The following is a 21,071-nucleotide window of genomic DNA, read 5'->3' on the forward strand; positions in this document are numbered from 1 at the left end:
ATATTACATTTCAACAGCGAGGTGAAAACAAATAAAAAACCAAAAAATACAGAGATTCACTATTCTGAGTTCAAAAGAAAATTTTTAAGTGAGGTTTTAAATAAATTTCTTGATTGTACAGATTTTATCGTCCTTGGAACGGTGGATATTCTCAGATATAGAGACACGAACCTTTCAATGACGTCACAGTGACTGTAGTTCCAGAAGCCATAAGTAAAGGGGTAAGGTCAGACAATGGACTTGCCGCTAGTATGTGACTACCAATCCCCTGCGAAATTTAATAGATGAACACGATACACATCCAAACTAACATGAAGTGGGTTTCTTGCACTGATATTATAGTATAAGGTCACTTACTTTACTGTTTGAGAGGTAAATATTTTCACCTTCTTTGTACACACGGACAGCTTTTACGACTTTCTGGGAGAGAAAAACACCACTTGATTTTCAGGCCCCGTGCATCGTAACACAACAATGGTATTGTTATTTCATTTGCGAAGAATCTTCAATGTAGATTTGATTATTATACCGCTTGAAACTGTATATATTCAAAATAATTACTGTCATTCAATAATTATGTAGATCTGCTGCATGTACATTGTTTTCTTGATTAATGTGCTGCAACTTCAGCCACAGGAACTAGATATTCGAATTCGGAAAGGATGAAATTAACAGTGGTCAAAGAAGTCCATTTCAATGACTTTGTGACTTTTTCTCTGGAGTTGTCATTTTGTATAATAGCTTCCAAGTAGATAGAATTTTACAGACAGTGCCTCAACGAAAGCGTATACTCACAGAAACATTTCTCAGTTGACAGTCTCCTACCATCATCAACATTTTCAACAATTCTGCATAGGTTTGACCTTTGAATGCTGTGAAAAGAGATCACCATTGGTATTATTGTATTTCCGGACTTGAAATCAAATCTTGTCAAATGATTGAAAAGAAACCTATTTGATGAAATGAATCACATTTGTATTCATTCGGTATTGCCTGTAAGCAGTAACCGCCTAAATTGTCGTGAAAACAAAACAGTTTTGGGTTCCGTGAGACCAGTCATGTGCTATGAAAAAGCAGATTGAAACCGTTGAAATTTAAGAATTACATTTGCAAACGAGAAATAGCTTTGGAGTTTCTGAAAGAAATATGTCTCTACTTTAGGGTGTGTATTAGAACTATGTTAGAATTGCAAAAGTTAGTGATAAAGTGTATCTCACAAATTAGACGGTATTCTCCGTTCACATTAAAGCAAAGTGAAAACTTGCTCCATCTCTATAGCTTTATCATGGAGATTGTAGACTGTGTGGATATAAAATTTTGATTTCCGACATTACACGTATTCTTCAAATTTCACGTACTTGGCAATTCTTCAACGCGTTTCTTTAGGACTTCACACATGCGAGACATCTTGACAGACGATCCAAATACAATGGCATCATCACTCACATCAATCTGAACGAGTTCTGCCACTTGAGATGCTGACAAGAACGTCTTGTGCTGTAACTTCCTTACGGTAGGATCAAAAGCTGAAATCAGATTGGTGACGGAATTTCATTACTTTATGTAACAGCGTCCTCCATGTATTCAAATTGTGTCAGATATAACGAAGCGTGTTATAACTCAACGAGTCATGATCTCTGTAAAAATTTCATAAACGTAAAAATTAAAAAACAAACAAACTTGGGTATAAAGTTCTTTAGGAATACTTTGGGCTCACCGAATATAAATGAAAAATTATATTATCTATACGCCCCTGGGTTTATAATCATGAGGCTTCTCTAGGTGAGATGCCAGCGCACAGAGAATGCGAATTTTTAATAAATGGAATCCTGGATCGCGCAATAAATTAAGAGGACTGGCTAGAGTACAAATATTCGTAAAGTTAGACAAAGTATTTAGACCATTGCAGACAGTAAAGTTCGGTAAATGATATGAAATATTAAATCATTTTTGCAATGTGTGACCTTTCCAAAGAGTCTGGTATGCTTAAATTTCATCCTCTATACCAGTGTAGTGGTTTTTAGCTCTGCAGTACACCTTCCGATGCGATGCAGACCAACAAAATCTAAATAAAACTTGTCATGCGTCACATGGTTGCCATCTAACATTTTTCTCCCTGTACTTACCGAGTTCTGCATTGCCAACGACTAACACTGCATCAGGTATTTCTGATTTCATCCTCAGTAGGTCATTCAGTGTTGTTGGTCGGATCCACGTTGTTGCTTTGCTAGCAAATCGCACTGTACCATTGTTGTACTCATCGCTTAGCTACAAGAATACACAGTACAGCGACACGAAAATAATAGATTTTGGTTATTGTGCATTGTTGATCTATGATTTCCGCGACGTTTTCTATCTTTAGACCTTTAGATGAATTACAGATGACAAAATTTGAATTTGATAACATTTATACTGATTAACTCAAATCGACAATGTTCATTCAATACATAGAATCATAGAACGTACAGTAACTTGAAAAACTTGACATGTGTGTGAAACAGCTTTGTGAGCTATGGATCATGTAGAGCAAAATCTGCATTTGATGTGGTAAGTTTTATCAAGTGAAGGGGGCATTAGACTCCAAATCAGATATAAAATGCTTCATAAAGTAAATATTCACGTGCACGTCTCATCTACTCTGCTGGAAGATAAGTAGCATCACCACACCTTGATCGGTTCATTAAAAATACCGTGAAGGACAGTGTGCTCACATTCGGTTTGAATTGGTAAATTCAAGAAAATATTTAAACCAAAAAAACAAGAATGACAAAAGCAAATAAGGTCTGCGACTTAGGTACTGGAGGTCGTCTTTGGGAACATGCATATCAACTTCTATAGCAATGGGACAAGCAGATCCTACATACATAAAGCAAACGTCAACAAAAAAATTAGCCAGAGAAGCTTGACAAAAAGAAAAGGTGGGAGAGTGGGGAAAAAATAAAGAGTGGGAAAAAATGTACAAGGGATCTGGTAAAAAGTAATGCTACCTCATCAATCTTCTAGCCCCTACCCTCTCCTTAATATCAAATGTTCCACCCCTTACATAAAACCAGCAGGCAGGAAATATATTTACAGCCTTTGGGGATGTTTTAATTAATGCTATGAGTGCTATCATTCGAATGTAAACAACACTTAAATCAGTTACAGATAGTGATATGCCTTCCACTGTTGGGGAGTACGACATCTGGAATTATCCTGGGTCCTAATTTCTCATCAGTTCTTATGTGTCTTACATGCAAAAGTTGCAAATGGTTCGCAATGAAAACATTTACCTCAACTTTGTTTTCTGGATCAAATTTTACTACAAATTGATATTAAATACGACAAAATTATGGTCACAGCCTTCGAAACTCTCTCACAACATATCCTGGGTTGGTGTAGGTCAATTAAGGTCACAAACTGAGAAAATGACCTAAAATATAAAAATTTGGGGGTTTCCCAACACTTTGAGCAGAAAATTTATCTAATAACATCCCTGGGGACCTTTGTACCAAATTACAAAGCTATCAGACAAGTAATTTTGAGAACAAGTTTTATTGACTAAAAATGACAAAATTGTCTTAAAAATACAAATTTTTATATTTCAGGACAATTTCCACACATCTAACTATTGTCATCCCTTGACATCTGTTCACCAAATATAAAAGCTGTCTGTCCAGGGGCTTTAAAAAGAAAATATTTTTTAAGATTTTTTGACCAAAAATGACAAAAATTGCCCCAAAACAGTAATGTTTCAAATTTTGTCGTAATTTCAACAATTAGCAGGGTAACACCCTGGCAAACATCCAATCCAAATTTGAGAGCAATAGGGCTAGCGGTTTTGGAAAAGAATAAATTTTACTTAAAATGAGAAAAATAACCAAAAAATTCAGCAAAAATACAAAATTCGAGATATCTTCACAATATTCATACAACTGATTTTCATCAACCTGAGGAACCTGTATATCGAATATCAAAGCTATCAGATTAGTATTAGAATAAAAAATTTTTGACCAAATATTCGGAAAATTGCCCCAAAATTACGAATATGAAAATTTCAATTAAATTTGCATAAACTTGACTGAGGTTATTCTGAGGAACATGTATACCAACTTTCAAAACAATCAGATGAGTGGTTTCAGAGAAAAACATTTTTTGACTAAAAACTGAAAAAATTACCCCAAAAATAGAAACATGCAAATTTCATTCCAAATTTTAAAGACCTAATTTAGAATATCTAAAGGAACCTGAACACCAAGTTTCAACCCAATCTAAGCAACGGTTACAGAGTTTTAGCAATTTGCAGTGGTTTTTTTTCTTTTTCCCCCTCATTTGCATATTTTTGACACTGACAAGTTCATTTGAACAAATTCACATCTCCATCCCTAGGTGCACCTGTACACCAAACACTAAGACAGTAGGTGCTGCGCGGTTTAGGCGTTTTTGATGTGGACGGACATACATACATACATACATACATACATATATACGTACATACATACATACATGCAAATCAGATGCAAATGAGTTGATTCAGCTTATACGATAACCTCACATTGGTACACCATATGTGAGCTAAAAATTGGAGTCAGCGATGTCGTAATATTCTATTACCTGTAATTCAGAAGGGAATATGGGTTCCTGTGTTGGATCATACGGTGCGAAGTCACTTGGTGTGAAGAGGCCCGATACCATCTGGAAATAAGATGGACAACAAATAAAGTATGGAAATAACTGACACACATATTTAAGGCAAATCAATTTAGATTGAAACTTAACCATATAAGGTTAGTCTTTTGAGTTAGCAAAATCATTAACATGTATCCTTACAAGAAAATTATTACGTCAGAGCGTTATTTAGTTATATATTGATTACTCTACCATGTAAAGAAGTCAAAATCGAATAGCAAACGTAGCGCGTCGCACAGAAACTAAGCTATGGCTTTCATTTTCAGGTGCAATTCAGTAGATTTTCGATCGAACTCAAAACGCATCACAGTCAAAACCGCTCGGCCAAATCCCTATACCCTTATAAAAAGAGTAGTTCAATAACTGAGCTAAATTGTTACAATTTTCTCTGACTGCGGCCACTCCTCACATTGTAGAGTTCAAAAGAAGCACTCGCATTCACATACTCACTATGACACATCACATACAAACTTTATCAGGGCAATTAATACATCGCTTTACAGGACGAAATAAAGTGTTGAACGCATAAGCATATACAACGCAAAATGTCAACGATATTTGCAATCAATAAAGCGAATTTCACAAGTGTGCATCTGAAGAATTCACATTGCTACTACAACGTGATGACTAATCATTACTGAACTGAAATACCTCTGCAAGACCTTCATTGCAATATTTACGACCAACCTTTGTGGCCCGACGATCGGAAACTTGATTTCCTCTATTAGATACAGAGCGATCAATGAATGACGGGCAGATGAAAGTTTTTGTAGATATTTCCTCGACGTTTAAGAAAAAAAGGAGTCATGGCCGTACGTTCCCAGTTTATAGAACTCATATCCTTTGCTTCCGTTCCTAGATGCCTCCCCGTGGTATTTGGTGTATACACAAATTGTTTACTGTTATTATCACCTAAACGGTCCACATATGACATGATGTGCACACTGTGAGGTGACAGTGTACCAAATAGGCAAATCACGCGGTTAAAAACTTATCTGCAGCGCTATAAAAAGATAAAAAATCCCAACTTTTCAAAAGTAGCATGAGTACTGTTGTCACTCGCAGTTATTTACATAATATTTTAATCTGACCGCACGTTAATACAAACGTTCCTCGCCATAGGGCGATTTGAACAGGTAAGTGAAAGGAACGATTGGAAAACGAGTCTATTTTTGGACTTTTGTGAGTGCTTTTCACGTCTTAATTTTTCAGAAATTTATAGACCAACATTTGATTATTTTTTACACTTACATCATTGTCTTCATCTCCCAGACCTTGACAGGCTGCAGGGTTTCCACAGCAACCATTCTGAAAAGAATTTTCGCGAAATGAAAATACAAATGAGAATACATAGTAACATTCCAATTGCCTATCCATGGTTACAGAACAATTTGGTGGACGATCTATAAGACCTACATACTGTTTGACATAAGGAACTAATTTGGGATAATTGAATCTATATTTTTCAAATTTCTCAAAAGTTTAAAGTGCCCTACAGATTGATGTTACAATATTACAAATTACTCATAGAAACAAATGTATTGCTCAGAAAGAAAGTAGGTGAGCTTACATTAGTAGTAAAGAAAGCGTGGACAACTGGGATGAAGTAAGAATTTACACCCATTTTATTCATTTATCTACATGAAGCGAAGGAAAAATTAACCATCCATGTAACTAAAGTATGACCCTGACCTATATATGAACTCACGCACGCGCAGCAGTGCATTGTCCTGAACTAAGCGGGGAAATTCCCTGCTGAGCATGTTTATACACGTTCCGAAGGTGTACGGGAAATTCCGTGTGAGTCATCACCATCAAACTAGCCTATATAAAGGAGCCCGTTGTCAGTCCGGCCGGCCGGTTGCGGAGTCTAGCTGATGTTGAACACGAAGTTAACTAACTTTCATATCCATTCAATCCATAATATCGTAGATATCGCTCCAGAGGTGGACTAAATCCTTCTTGTTTTTGAATTTCTAGCGCCTGATGAAATATGTCCTGAATAAGTTCTGACCCCGGAGCCTCCTCGTTCCGAAGGGTTGCACCTTTTCTTGTATTTGTGTAAGCAGCTGTTTATATTGAACATAATAATGTTTATATTTCTCTCGTCTCTTTGCTACACCCGTTTTCCCTTGTATTACATCAATAACGACGCCAGGTATAGGAGTTAAGGCTAACAGTACCGGAACTGTTGGAATTGCTGCTATGACAGCAGAGCTTACAAGAATTCCCTTAGTAATATTGAGAGCCATATCAATTCGACCCATTAATTTATAACTTCGTCGATATGCAGCACTTGTTCTTTCTATGTAATCAGCCAATTGTTCAACGCTTTCAACAACTGAGATGTGCATTTTTTACTGTATATGTAATGGGGGATAAAAAAATAATTGTAGTAATATAGAAATACAATATGGCAGAAGGAGGAGAAGATATACCACTCCAGGGTTTAGATGATGCAAATGTAAATGACGATGATGATGCTACTGCTGAAACAACTTTTTCCTATGATGATGATACCTTTGCAGAAGCCGATTCTTCCCAGGCCGTCTCAAGCGCGCGGAGCCCGCAGGTAGATCCTTCGACTAAATTTGGAGTAGAACTTAAAATACAAATGGCTGAAAAATTCTTAAACGATAATAATATTACTGATGAAGCAGCACGAAACGAATTATTTTTAAATGCAAAGATTAGGTATGGAAAGCTGTATTATAAAGAACTCAGGCTATCAAAACTTTCAGGAAGTGGTTTTAAATCGCTCAAGACAGTAAAAAAAGAAGCAGGAGGATATGAATTTGTAACTAAAGTATACAGTAAGATGGAGGACAGCGCAGAGCCCGAATATGTGAGTCATGCATTGTATTCTGTAGATGTGGAAAACGATAAAATACCGGCTGAAAAGATGACACCAGAAGACATGGGTATATACAAAGATAAACTGATATTCTTACGACAAGATGCTTCTGGTAATGCAGATAAAATACAAGCTTTTGAAAATAAAATCGACCAATGGAACAATCTAAACCCAGAATATAGAGCTATTAATGATGAATTAAGATTGCGAATATGCGTATTAGCGACCTTAACAATGAAAAAGTTAAAATAAGGCTAGAGAAAAGAGAAGTTGAAAAACAGTTAAAGGAAATTCCTGAAGATCACACCCAAGGAAAAGAAAAAGCCGAGAAACTACTAGCTGAACTCATAACAAGAGAAGCTAAAATTGACAATCGAATTGAATATGAACATGGTAAGATCAGTGAGGCACGTGAAAGTCTGGCTACGACTAGGTCTCTTCGTGATGTAATTTCCGATCCAGAATTATCACTGAGACTGAAGCTGACAGAATTATTTAAACGGAATGGTATTACAATCGCTGCAATACTGACTGCCCTTGGAATGACAATATCAACAATTGCCCTGGCTGTGACTAAAGGAGGAGGAGGAGGAGCGGGAGCAGGGGGAGGAGGAGCAAACGCAGGAGGTTCAGGTCCGCCCAAAGTATATACAAAAGCGAAAGAAATTGTAAAGCAATTTGGTGAATGGTTAAAAACATTGGCTGCAAAAAGTGCTGCTGCAATACCCGGTCTAATCGGTTCCCTCGTCAGTTTTCTATTAAAAACAGCAGGATCGGTGGTCGGATTTGTCGGAGAACAGCTATGGATATTTTTAACTGGTTTAACATTAGTCATTATAAATAAAATTATGTATTAATACGGCATCAACATGTTTGGTGAAAAGAATATTGCAAAGTTTCTTTCTAAAAATAAAGACCTGTTTGGTTTCTCTGTCGAATTGGAATGGTGCAAACTCCGACGAGTAAATCGACATATACTTCGTGCAAATCCAGGTGTCCGACTCAAAGATGATAATCTATATCATAACATATTAGCTTTCGTGAAGGAATGTCAGAAGACTAACTTCTTTAAGCGACTAGAATTCATAGCTGTATTCCAGGATACTGAGGATGACAAGAGGCTCATCATCTCCAAGAATATTGGGTCCTTCGATTGATTCGCGACACAGGCAATCGATTTATCTTTCAGGCAGACGGAAATATTTACGTAAAGATGTGATTTATTTTCTTTTTTTCTTCTACTATATACATTACACGAAAATGGGGTACGATAGAACATTATCACCGACTTTCACCAACCGAATACCGAATGGAACGAAGTCAGAAAGAACTCATCACGTGATTGCTCATAATCCAAGTGAGGCAGATCCAGGCCAGACACTTATCATACGATGTCCAAAGTTAGAAAGCGGAGTACTCTTAGTTCCAGATACTTTCGACCTAGTTTTTGATCTCGAAGTAATGGGAGGTGGAACTACCCGTGTAGTACAAAATGTTGCAAAAATTTGGTGGAGCGTATGAAACTCACATTTGAGGGCCAGACACTTTTCGATTTGAATAAATATAACCTTATTGAATGTTATCGCGATCTCTTCAAACATAAAAAGGAGAGAACGAACATGACACTGTATGGAATTCAGAACGAAAATCTAAGAAAATTAAGAAGCGGTTCGACCGATGCAGATGCCGCCGTCGTGGGCGATAAGTTACTTTTCGACACATATAAAACAAAATATGCTATTCGTCTCACTCACCCCCTCATAACAGGCCATGGAGTTGCATATCCATCAGCGTTAGGGAGTCATATTGAATGGGAAATTACGTTGGCACCCGCCCCCCAATTACTTGTCAGTAATCAGTTTATTACAACCAATTATAAATTAAAAAACATTCAAATGGAATACGAGACAATTTCTGACCTCGATCTCGCGAGGTCAACTGCTGGTTATTACAACGGTGGAAAAAGTTACCTTTACGAGCATATACATTATTTTAGAACAATCCCATTCAAAGAATCGGACACGGTTATCAATGAAAATATAAATGTACCACGACGTAGCATTAGAGGTATCGCTATACTCTTCACTAAAAATCAGAATCAGTCAGAACTGAACAGTGAACTTTTCTTTAACCCCTCCATTGAATCTGTGTCTGTATCAATCGAAGGCATTGCAAATAAAGTGTACGCTCAGAAGATGATACCAAGACAATTTTGGCGAGAGGTGCGACGGTATTTTGCTGAAGATAAAGATTGGTGTGAAATTGATATAGATGAGGCCGATTATTTGAAGAATAAATTCTGTCTGTTTATCGATCTGCGTAGTTTTAAAGATATTGAGTTTCATGGAATGGTTTAAAAGTAATGAACACAAAGGACGGAATTCAACTTGAGATCCTGAAGAAAGATACCGCGTGGGGTGGCGATGACGCTCACAATGACAATATATTTGCCCACATTTATGTTATCAGTGATGCCCTAGTCTCTATTGAAAATAGTAGATTAATGTCTTTACAATTTTAAACCGTAACCATGACCCGTCGTCCGTCCTATCGGCCATGTTTCTGCCAACCATTCGCCCGTGTCTGGATTATATAACTGCACACGTTTGATATCATTTGGCGCCATCATGATTTTACTACGCTTTTCACTACGGATTTCTCCAGCCTTTTTCCGTACAAACTGTACAAATTGTGCCGGCTCCGGCTTCTTCCCAGTTTCAAATAGATCTTTATAATCTTCAAAGTTCAAATGTTTTCTAACACAAACATCTTTCACCCCTTTATTTTTTTTCGTCTCCGAAGTTGGAGTTCGAAAAGCATACACTTTCGAGCGTATGCCGACAAAATCAAGAATAGGTTCACCATTCAACTCATCTTTAAATTTACCTATCACTTTTTTATTAATCTTCGGAAAGTTGGGGGCCACCATGGCCCCACTCATCCCACTAGTATCATATATAGACTTCTCACCATTCTTTTCAACATCTTCTCGGACTATATCATTGAAAGTTACGTCCGGGTCCGGGGAGGGTATTGGTACACTGTAAACAAAACTGTCAGTATCCATGTAGGCTAATCGTATTCCAGGGAACTTGACCCGAAAGTAATTGTAATGCGTCTCATACATAAGCAGCTTAGAAAGTTCCAGTACTGCGGCGCCGATGAAAACTGGTTTTACATATCTATGCTCATCCGTTTTCAGTTCCAGTAGGGCACTGTCGCAGGAATCGCCATCCTCTTCGGAAGTTATGAAAGTTATATGTTTCATCTTTGGATTATACTTCTGAATCTTTTTACGTCCCCTATCCGTGCCGTTCCAGTCCGAAACAAATTTAAAGTCTCTGTACTTTCGAACATCTTCTATTGTCTTACCGAACATTGCATTATTCATCAGCTTATAGAAATTCTTTTCGAAATCTGTCCTCCCCTTTGCCCTCATTTAGTGTTAAAGTCAATATATTTCGCGAGACATGGAGCTTCATCGAAAGCAAGCACCCGATAAATCTTTTCAATCTCATTCCCATCCGAAGATAGAATTCCAGCAACTTGTAGTGTAAGACATAGGACTCTCTATCCATCACACTTGTAATCAGTCGACCGCCCTGCCTCGGAAATTCATAGTGATGCGGTGCTAATGGCAAATCGCTGTGTTCTTCATGTAATTCGGCTGGGTATTCTAAGTCTACTTCTAGAAAACTTGGTGGAAAGGTGGCGCCAGGTCCCCACGCTCCGCCAGCTCCGCCCCCCGCTCCCCCGCCGGCTCCACCCCCTTTTTCCCATTCCTCCCACTCTTCCATCGTCATCCAATGAAGTCCGCCCGTAGGCATTGCCTGACTCATTGCCCAGCCGTAGAGATTGTTTGCATCGAGATATTTTATTTCGGTCACCGGTTTCTCTGGATCGTAATTCCCGCCGGCGGGGCCAGCGTAAGCCGGATGATTTGTCTGTAAATAATGAATATTACACTGGCTGATACCTCCTCGTATTCCCCGTTGTACGAAAGTCATCTGCTCAGCATCTTGAATGAGTTTAAACTTATTACCCGTGTAAAGTAACATAGCATCCCATGTCAAGCCAGGCGCTGACATGTAATGGGCCGGATCTAACTTATATGCTTCTAAACATGTGTCGCGAAAATTTTCGAATATATTAGCAAGAAGGAGAACATCCGTCTCACAATAGAATTCCATATAATCACGAATCGTCTTACATTCAACTTCGTCCCATACTCGCAAAGCATGTTCGTAATCGGACTCTGAAATCCCCTCTTCCGTCAATTCGCTATAAAATTCCCCTCTCTCCGGGAGCTCCTCCTCTCCCAGTCTGTCAACCGAGTCTAAATATTCATACGGGAAGAAACCTTTCGCCTTTTGAATGTCCGGGTATGAAAGTGGGGCCGCCGTCCACCCATCCTCCGGCACAGTTTTTGCCAACTTCGCCAATGACCCCATCATCAGCTGAGCACTGTCCATAAACTTTATAGAAAAGAAACGTCTCTTTATCTCCCTCTTCCCTCCGGCAACAACAATTGAGGCGTGAAAAATAAATGTTTTCGAGAGACCCATAATTCCTCCATTGCTCGTCTTAGCTATAATTTTAGGCTCTGGTCCGGAACCCCCATCATCTCCTTCGGTAACGATTTCATGTAATTCTTTCAAAATAAAAGAACCATCGTATCCCTTGAGGTTGTGAAAGTAGATAGGAATGGTTCTCGACGGCCGGCATCCTTCGCAATAGAAGGTCGCCTCCTCCTTCACTACTCGGTATCCTGCCGGCTCTCCACATGCAATACAGACTGGATCACATCCGTCGCGCCGGTAATTAGAAGGATCCCTCATCGGTATTATTTCCAATAATACGATTTAGAATAATACTCGGCCCGTTCTTTCATATCCTTTAGAAATTCTGTAACACAGGAGAGACCTGTGAATGTTCTTTTACCATAAACAGTGGGTCGGCCCGGGCCTCGTTCCGAAGGTCCCCACCCCCGTTCCACCATAACATACGAAAGACAAATTGGAATGTGCCGCCGGTCCCCTTCTCAATAATTGCCTCAGTATCTGCATAGACGACGTAGGGAGAAGGAACCTTCTTCCGATGTCCTTCAAATTGACACACTTCCTTAGGAAAATCTGGCTGGGCAGTGTCTGTTCCACAGTATACCTGATGTTTTTCTAATTCTTCTGTTGACTTAAAACCTCTTTTACAAACCATACAAATACACTTCCGTCTGCGCTCATTCTTTCGATTAGTACGAGAATTACGAAGGCGATTTTCCGCAGTAATTGGTACGAAGTGAGAACGGCCGCCGTCTTCGCCAACTATCAGTAAGATATTTGCTATTTGATTCCTATCACCTTCGGAACGGGCTTCACCTTCGGCTCCGCCAGGGGCACTATATAACACAGTTATGTCGGACGGGGGAGCGGGATCATTTTCGTAGATCTGAAATACTTGAAGTTTGATGCCTGGATTTTGCTGCTCGAAGCGCCTGAATACAGTCAGATCGGCGGGCGTGGGCGTGGGAATACCTTCCCAACAGTAGTCAGCCATAAATGGGGCGTACGTATTCCATTTTCTCCTTACCTGACCACATTTCTTTTCACGAAACTCGGGATCGGCCAACTTTAAACTTGCTACGATGGCGTATTGAAAACAGTTCTCGCTGCCCGAAGGTAGCACCAGATCGCTCACACAATGCTTATTTTTTAACCATCTGGGAAGTTGGACTGCGCCAGCCCCCGGGCCAGCCCCGAGTAAAACTTCTACTAGAATTACTTCAAAATTAAGTATCTCCTCGAGAACGAGACCAGAACCCTCAACATTTTCAATTGTATCAAGCATACGATCGTAGCGATCTATTAATTGTTGCCCCACATCCGATCCCGATCCTCTTACATCTTTTGTGTATGTATCATTTAATTTAACATACAATGAACGCGGTTGTGTATTACCAGTTTTCGGATCCGATAATTTGACTTCCATTGCGGTATAAACAGAGTACATCTTTCGTTCCGTTTCTTTAACCATATCTTCAATATCCACCAGTTCCCCGATATCCTTGACTCGCTTGACTTCAGGAAATTCTTTTCGTAAAACTTCTCCCTTGAATGCTGTATGTAATCGACGGGCCATAATAATCTTTATGATATATACTATCCTAAAAATTTTAAAAATGAAAAATAATTATTCTATGATAGGTCATCAAAATCCACTATAATATTTTGTCAGCATTTATTTGTTTATATATCTCACCTAATCTTTCTAAGTCGACTAGTTCTTCCACATCTTGAATTTCTGGTTTATTAGGCGCAGCACAAAATATTAATCTCTCAACAGTGAAAGAAAGGCCACGCTTACTTAAGCGCGGTTTAAATGCTAAGAATTCTATCTTACTACCTTTTCGGATATTACGAGGTACAATAGCAGGATTTTCTCGGACTGGTAGTAACGGACTCACTGTTTTAAAACCGCAGTCAATTTCTTGAACCATATCAATACATGTAGCGAAATCGTGATTTCTCCCTCTCCCTCTTTTAAACTGAAATTTAAAATACCTCATGCCCGGCTGTGCCTCGCTCCCTCGCTTCTGATACACTTTAGATGGATTGTAAAATCCAGTAGTATTCTTGGAGTGAGCGGCCAGGCTTAGAGCATAACTTTTAGCAGTAGATGCATCGAAACTTTCACCTAGGGTACGGGATATTATTAAATCAGTAAACTTTTGAAGACTCAGTTGCCAACTGACACACACCCCATCACATGTAGCTGGATCTCCTCCCGAACCATATTTAGGTCCGATGTTGAAAACTACTTCTAGCTCACTGTCTACGTATATGAAAGGATCTACATATTCACCAAATACTAATTTGCCTCCATCATCAATTTTGATGTTTTCTCCGGTTTCAAGTATTTTTATTGCATCTGAAATAGAAAGGATTGTCATTGTCTTATCGTATATATCTTAATAAAAAAAATTTTAAAAAAATTTTTTTCTATGATATAGTATCCTAAAATGTCATACATATTCATAAATGGACCAACTGGAAGTGGTAAGAGTTACGATGCAATAAATTTGGATCCGTATCACGTACCAGAATTTGACACTAGTTTTTCCAGCAACATTGCCGACTTTTATAATGGCGTGTCACCCACGTTTCGATTGCTGATTTTCAGAACCAGTTTATAGAACATACGCTTAGTTTACAATGTCAGGCTGGGAGGAGGAGGGAGGAAACCCCCTCCCTTCAGAACAATACATTATTTGTGACTCTTCCATAATTCAACATCTGACTTTTTCTCGAATCCGGGGCGTTTCCGTGGCAACGGAAGAAAAAAAGATTGTTTCTAGAGCATTTGACCATTTACCCAGTTTCATTATCATATTCAAAGATATGCCTTGGGATTATTGCAGGCGGAATGTGTTGACTCGAGCCAGGTCGTACGAAATAGCCGCCTTAGAAGAACTAGAAGAGATTCACAATAAGTTCAAACAGGACTTTCTTAGAAATTTGCCACGACTATAGGCTTCCATGTTTGGTAATTCGGAACGCTCTTACCCCCTCGTTCTCAAGAATATACTTAATCCAACAATTGATACGAGACAGTCGGACCAGTAGAATATCCACGAGCTTTTGACTTTGGAATTGCATGGGGCAGCTCACGCGATAGCGGCAGCCAGGGATTTTTAATAGACGGTTTCAAGGAGGAGGAACTTGAAAAAGCGTACTTCCCACCTGGTCAAGAACAACTAGAACAACCTCGAGTCTCACTAAAGAACCTACACAAACTTCTTAACGCTTGTGAATCTGTGTGTGCTTATAATGCTTCGTTTGACCTACGAGCACTTGACATTATGAAACCCTACGGTTCTGTAACACCGGACTTTGAAGTTACTTGTCTATGGCTTAAGTCAGTTGTGTACATTATACTTCAACCAGAACTTATCGATAAAGCTGAACAAGGGGGACTCGAAAGAACGGACTGTGGTAACATGAGAAGTCGTTTTGAAGATCTTGCAAACTTAATATGTTCAGGAACCGAGGGGGTACCACCTCATCCACATACGGCCGAAAAAGATGCAGTAAGTGAACATTACTTACGACAGTACATGATAAATACTTGGCCAGGTGGGGGTGGAAGTGGGGTGGTAAACTGACACTTTCGGCTTTCAAGAAATTAAGACTTTTTCCATGGTACTTATTGAATAACTTTCGTAAATACTTACGTTAGTACTTACGTAGTACTTGACAAGTACCATGGACAGGAACTTACGAAGTACTTACGTAGTACCATGGACAGGAACTTACGAAGTACTTACGTAGTACTAATAACATTTTCCTCCGGCTCCCAACTATTGAAACTTTCTGGATAACCTTTCCATTTTATCAGATAATATTTCTTTCCTCTAATTTTTTTCGTCTTCAAAATTCGTTCTACTCTGTACAGCTCGTCGCGTTCTGAAGGTGCGCTCTGAAGTTCATCAGAATAGAAAGTGCCGAGTATTTCCTCTTCCATTCAGATTTTTATTTTGTAAACTGGTGGTGTTCCCAAGCCAGCTGCGTACACAACTTTTGAAACTACGAAAATCTCCTCTGTCCAATTTGGTAAATATCCTTTCTTAAAAGTGGTCTTGTATTTTGTAATTCGAACCCGTTCTCCCGGCTTGAATTCAGGGTTAGCTCCCCCGGCTGCCAACTCAGGACCGAATAGTGTATAAAATGCCTGCCAATCGTTCTCCTCTGTTACGTCCCTGGGTTTCATTTTGATACTTCCGTGTACGGTGTTATTGTAATTCTCAAGAAGTTCTGGTAGAATAGAAAGCCATTCTCGTGTCTGTCTGTATGTAAAGTATTTCCACATCATCGTCTTGAGGGTTCGATTAAAACGTTCAACGACGCTAGCTTTTTTGTCACTGTAGGTGTGAAACCAGTGAATGCCTGACTCCTGGAGCCACCCCTGCATTTTTCGATTAGTAAATTCCCGCCCCTCATCTGTCTGAAGTTTGTCGGGTCTTCTCCCAGATTTCTTAATCACATCTTGTAGTGCCTTCAGAGTGTCATCGGCCGTTTTTGACTGTATTGGCCTAGCCCAGGCATATTTACTGAGTACATCGATTACTGTTAGCATGTATCGAATGTTATGATTCTCTTTTGCGAATGCTGCAGGGAATTCCACAAGGTCTGCTTGCCACTGTGAGTCTATCGATGTTACAAAAACGCATCGGCCGCCCGTAGCATGAGAACGAGGTACCGGTTTATGTAGATTATAAGTTAGCTGAGTTTTTAACCAGTCCTTCACCTCTTTCTTAGTGACGTGGAGTCCGCTGGCCCGTGCTGCGTCATACAATTTTTGTACACCTCCAAAACCAGTTTTCGGGTTGTAATATAATTCTCTAAGAGTACCTTCGCTTCAGCTTCCATAATTGTTATATTATACGAATAATTTTATGTCGTACGGTTGCCGTAAACGAAATACTAGTTTACTGAATGGCCTACTTTTCAATTGCTTGATTAGGCCCACGGCTTCCCGTTCTGACACCTCCATTCCATATTCTTTTATAATAGTTTTGTTGTCTATCTTGTTCGGTGTGTAAAATAGTACTAACTCTGTATGTTTTCCCGAATGGTTTACTAATACTAGTATATTGTTGAGTCAGAACCCAGACAGATAATCCGTCATGTCTTGCGCTGAAACCAAGTTGGACTAAAACGTTACTGCGCTTCTTCATATCTTTGGACGAGGCGCAGTCATCGAGGATTATTAAAGTGTTCGTGCCGGCCCATTCTTTATGCACGTAGGTTAATGTATCATCCACTGCATCGAGTCCGACTGGAAATATAAACACATTATCATCGGTGAAAATGAATCTTCTATTATACGCTTTATTATTCATGAATGTTGGGCAAATGAATATCACATATTCGAATTTCCTTAAGTACGGACCGGTGAGGAGGTCCAACATAAATTCTGTTTTGCCAGAATATGTCGGTCCAGTTATAATCATGTTGAATGGTGGGGTTACGTATATTGACATTTCCTCTGGATCTATATACTGTAAATTAATGAATCTCTTCTAGTTCTTTAAGTTACTGGTTCGAGTTAGATGAAACCCAGTCACATCGACAGCATCTGAATGAACTATATAGTTAGTGACTTTATTCCAGTACCTACAATAGTAATGAATATTGCTAAAGATAACAAACCAATTTTACCATATTCGTGAATAGGGTCTGCAGATGCTGCCCGTTCCGGGGGGGGAGGGGAGGGGGTCCCCGAGTCGTGTCATTGTGAGGTGACTCTCCGGGCTCGTCCTGCCACTTCACAGGATCTCCCCCCTCCATCTCGTGTACAGCACTTTCTCGAACTTCCGTGTTTATATCACCGTTCACCCCGAAGGACATAGATTCTGTTGCGTATTGCAATTCATTATTATAACCTGAGATCGCCGGGCCCGAAAGAATGACCATCTCAGACGGTAAGAGAAGTAAATTGGGCGAAACTGCCATATCAAGTTTGACACCAGTATTCATTATTGTGTCTTGATATCGCCTATAACTAATTACTTTGTCTGTATTACGAATTTCATCTTCGAGGAGAACGCCGAATTCTTTTCTTACTTGCTCTGCACTGCCAGTATCACCTACTATGGTACTGCGAATATTTGCTTGTGCGCCGAGTATGCAATATACGTAGGCTTCAAGGCTTTCATTGAGGCGAGCGAGACCGGCCTTTGTTAGTCCCGAGTCTCCCTTCAGAGGAATGAAACTATTATATTGTCCCTCCGATCCATCATTTCGGAAGAAATAATAGTGTGGTCTGTCTTTGTCGGGCAGTACATGTTTTTTCTTTCCAAAAATTGTATGTGTATAGAAAACGCCTCCGTCGGAGGAGAGGAAAAAGTCATGACCGTTGTATATCGCTTTTGGCTGTCGAACAGGGCCACGATTAGTGTAATATTCATATCCATAACCAAGACCCTTATTTTGACCTTTTCGATAACGAAAGTCGGACTTCGTTGGACTTATATTTCCAAATTCAGTACATAGAAGTTCATATTGGACGAGATTGTACGGATTGTCGCCCGCTTTGAAGGTGGGGGTATCGTCTGGAAGTGCAACGCCCATTTCGTGAAGGATACGACGTATTGTAAAATATACATGGAAACGGCAGAATGATCGTATTTGGGGCGGAAATTTCTTATCAAAGAGATGGACGAATGATATACCACAACCAGTAGTGCTACACCATACAGCGAAATTCAGTTGCTGGTCCCAGTATTTCATCTTTGGGCTGCCCAGCCAGACATTACTTTCTTTCGCTGATCGATGAGTGATTACGTTATCTTTGAACACATCCCGAGGATGAAAAGTAAATTTTTCTGTCGGCGTTACATATATTTCTAAGTCCATGAGAATAGGTTTTATTCCCCCGTTCGGTTTGGAAGGAATATCAGCATGCTGTACTGTCGGTACGCTCGTCTTATTCAATTGAAAAGCAACTGGGAATAGGTCTGTACTCATTATTCGTGTTTCTATATACATATAGATTTAAATGGAGGAGAATTTTCCCGGAATCCCTGTTGGAATCCCTATCGGTACGGTTCTGTTAGGGGTACTAACATTCCAGACTATGTTAATACTTTATTTCGGATTCAGGTTTAAACGAATTTTTTATTTTTTACTAAGAATAGATAACATACTGCAAACAATGGAGAATTTAATAAAGTCATCGGCAGCGGCAATATGGCAGCGCCCTACCGGAACGGTTCCGAAGGGGCTTCGGCGCCTTCGGTGCCTTCGGACGCTCAATCCATAATAGAGACAAAACGTGAAAAAATACTCTGTGTCATCGCAAGTGGTCAAAGTAAGTTATTTTTTGGTAAGGAGTTTACAGTTAGAGAAGTGGAAACGTGGAAAGATGAATTCATAACACGAGCCTTTAAAGTCTATGAAGCGAAATACAGTTCTCTTATAAGTGATACCATCACTCAAAGTTTCATAGATCTAGGAGCCCGTGCAATCAGTCAGGTAGTTCCAATCGATGACCGAGAAAACTATGCCACTGATCTTAAAAAGGATTTTATTCTAAACAGTGAAATAAAACAATTATCAGGACGGATAGCTTACACGTGGGGCCCTGATTGCTCTAATTTCCACCGTTTAATTACGGGTAAACATTTAAATTTTAAAAAAATCGGGTTTAATATAGTACCTGAAATAAATGGATTCAACTTCGACGACTCAGCAAACGGCTCCGCCAGGGACGACCTTACCAGGGACGATCCTATCACCAACACCGGCACCTCCGACACAGCGCAACATAGAGAAAATGACGTTACCGCCGAAGCATCCAGGGAGAGTTGCTGCGGGCAAGAAATTAGCGGAATGGAACAGGCAAAACAGGGAGAAGAAACTAAAAGCAATGGAGGGGGGGAGAGGGGGGGAGGGGAATGATGCGGTAGCAGACCTACCGCCTACAATGAAAGAACAGTGTGATAATAATTCACGCTGGTATAATAAATGTTATCTTGTTTTAGGAATTGTGGGAGTTTCATTGACTGCATTAGGGCTATATTGGGGGCGTGCTCGACATACCCCCTGTTCCGTCCGGAAAGATCCTCCACAGAAAGCGAAAAAAACAGAGCACGTAGCAGCTCCATCCGGAACAGTTCCGACAGGGGTTCCAGAGGAGGGGAGGGGGAGGGAGGACCCAGCTCCTCTACATTGTATGAGATGGATTAACTCCCCATATTTTTTATTTTTATTTTTTATTTTATATACTAGTCAGCAATCATGGATATTAAAACAGTTGTAAACACAATGTACGATGGTATTGTAATCGCAGGACTTGCGATGGGATATCTTATGATCTCCAGCAAATTTCTGAAAATAGAGGTTGGCGATCCAAGTCGACCAAATTTGACTCGATTGACAAAATTAGGCGGTGCGACTGCTGCCGCGGTAGCAACAAAGATCTCCTTGAACAGAAAATATTATTCCTGCAGAACCTTATACTTCGTAATGGGCACCTTCGGATATTATTCATCGAACATTTATACTTAGTAATATATACATACAACGTACAACGATGATCATTTGGATTGAAAGCAAAACAGGTGAACCTGTTACTGTTAATTTTTACCCTTGTATTGACACGACACAGTTTACGAAGATAAGACTGCTAGAGTGCGGACTATATAATTCATGGCATAACATAACATCGACGAATAATGTAATAAAATATCAAGAAGGTGACCAACCGAAGAAGACTAAATCAATACGTCCAGGTAACTACAATATCGATACGTTAAACAAAGCAATCGGGTTGAAGCAAAAAATTAATTTGAAAAACATCTGCCGACAAACCATGTTTATCTAACTTTGGCTAAAGATATTAAAGTCTATTTCAATGCCACAGGTAGCTTCGCCAACGTAGTTGGTTTTTCAGATAAACCTGAGGACAACCCAGTTATAAAAAGTACTATGAGTCCGAAGAAAGTGGATTTTTTAACAGTCACTAAATATATAGTTCATTCAGATGTAGTCGA

General features: G+C 39.5%; 1 protein-coding gene across 1 annotated transcript in view; it reads right to left on the minus strand.

Moving 5' to 3' along the window:
• LOC139151845 (xanthine dehydrogenase/oxidase-like) overlaps positions 1-21,071 on the minus strand; it is a 57,465-nt gene that overhangs the window by 14,911 nt on the left and 21,483 nt on the right. The window contains exons 6-11 of the mRNA XM_070724860.1: positions 5,920-5,976; positions 4,594-4,674; positions 2,127-2,268; positions 1,359-1,526; positions 796-872; positions 172-268 (exon numbers count right to left, since the gene is read on the minus strand). Coding sequence (XP_070580961.1) covers positions 172-268; positions 796-872; positions 1,359-1,526; positions 2,127-2,268; positions 4,594-4,674; positions 5,920-5,976 — 622 coding nt within the window. The remainder of the gene's footprint in view (positions 1-171; positions 269-795; positions 873-1,358; positions 1,527-2,126; positions 2,269-4,593; positions 4,675-5,919; positions 5,977-21,071) is intronic.

This window comes from Ptychodera flava, chromosome 15 (assembly GCF_041260155.1).
Source record: "Ptychodera flava strain L36383 chromosome 15, AS_Pfla_20210202, whole genome shotgun sequence".
In the NCBI taxonomy this organism is placed as follows: domain Eukaryota; kingdom Metazoa; phylum Hemichordata; class Enteropneusta; family Ptychoderidae; genus Ptychodera; species Ptychodera flava.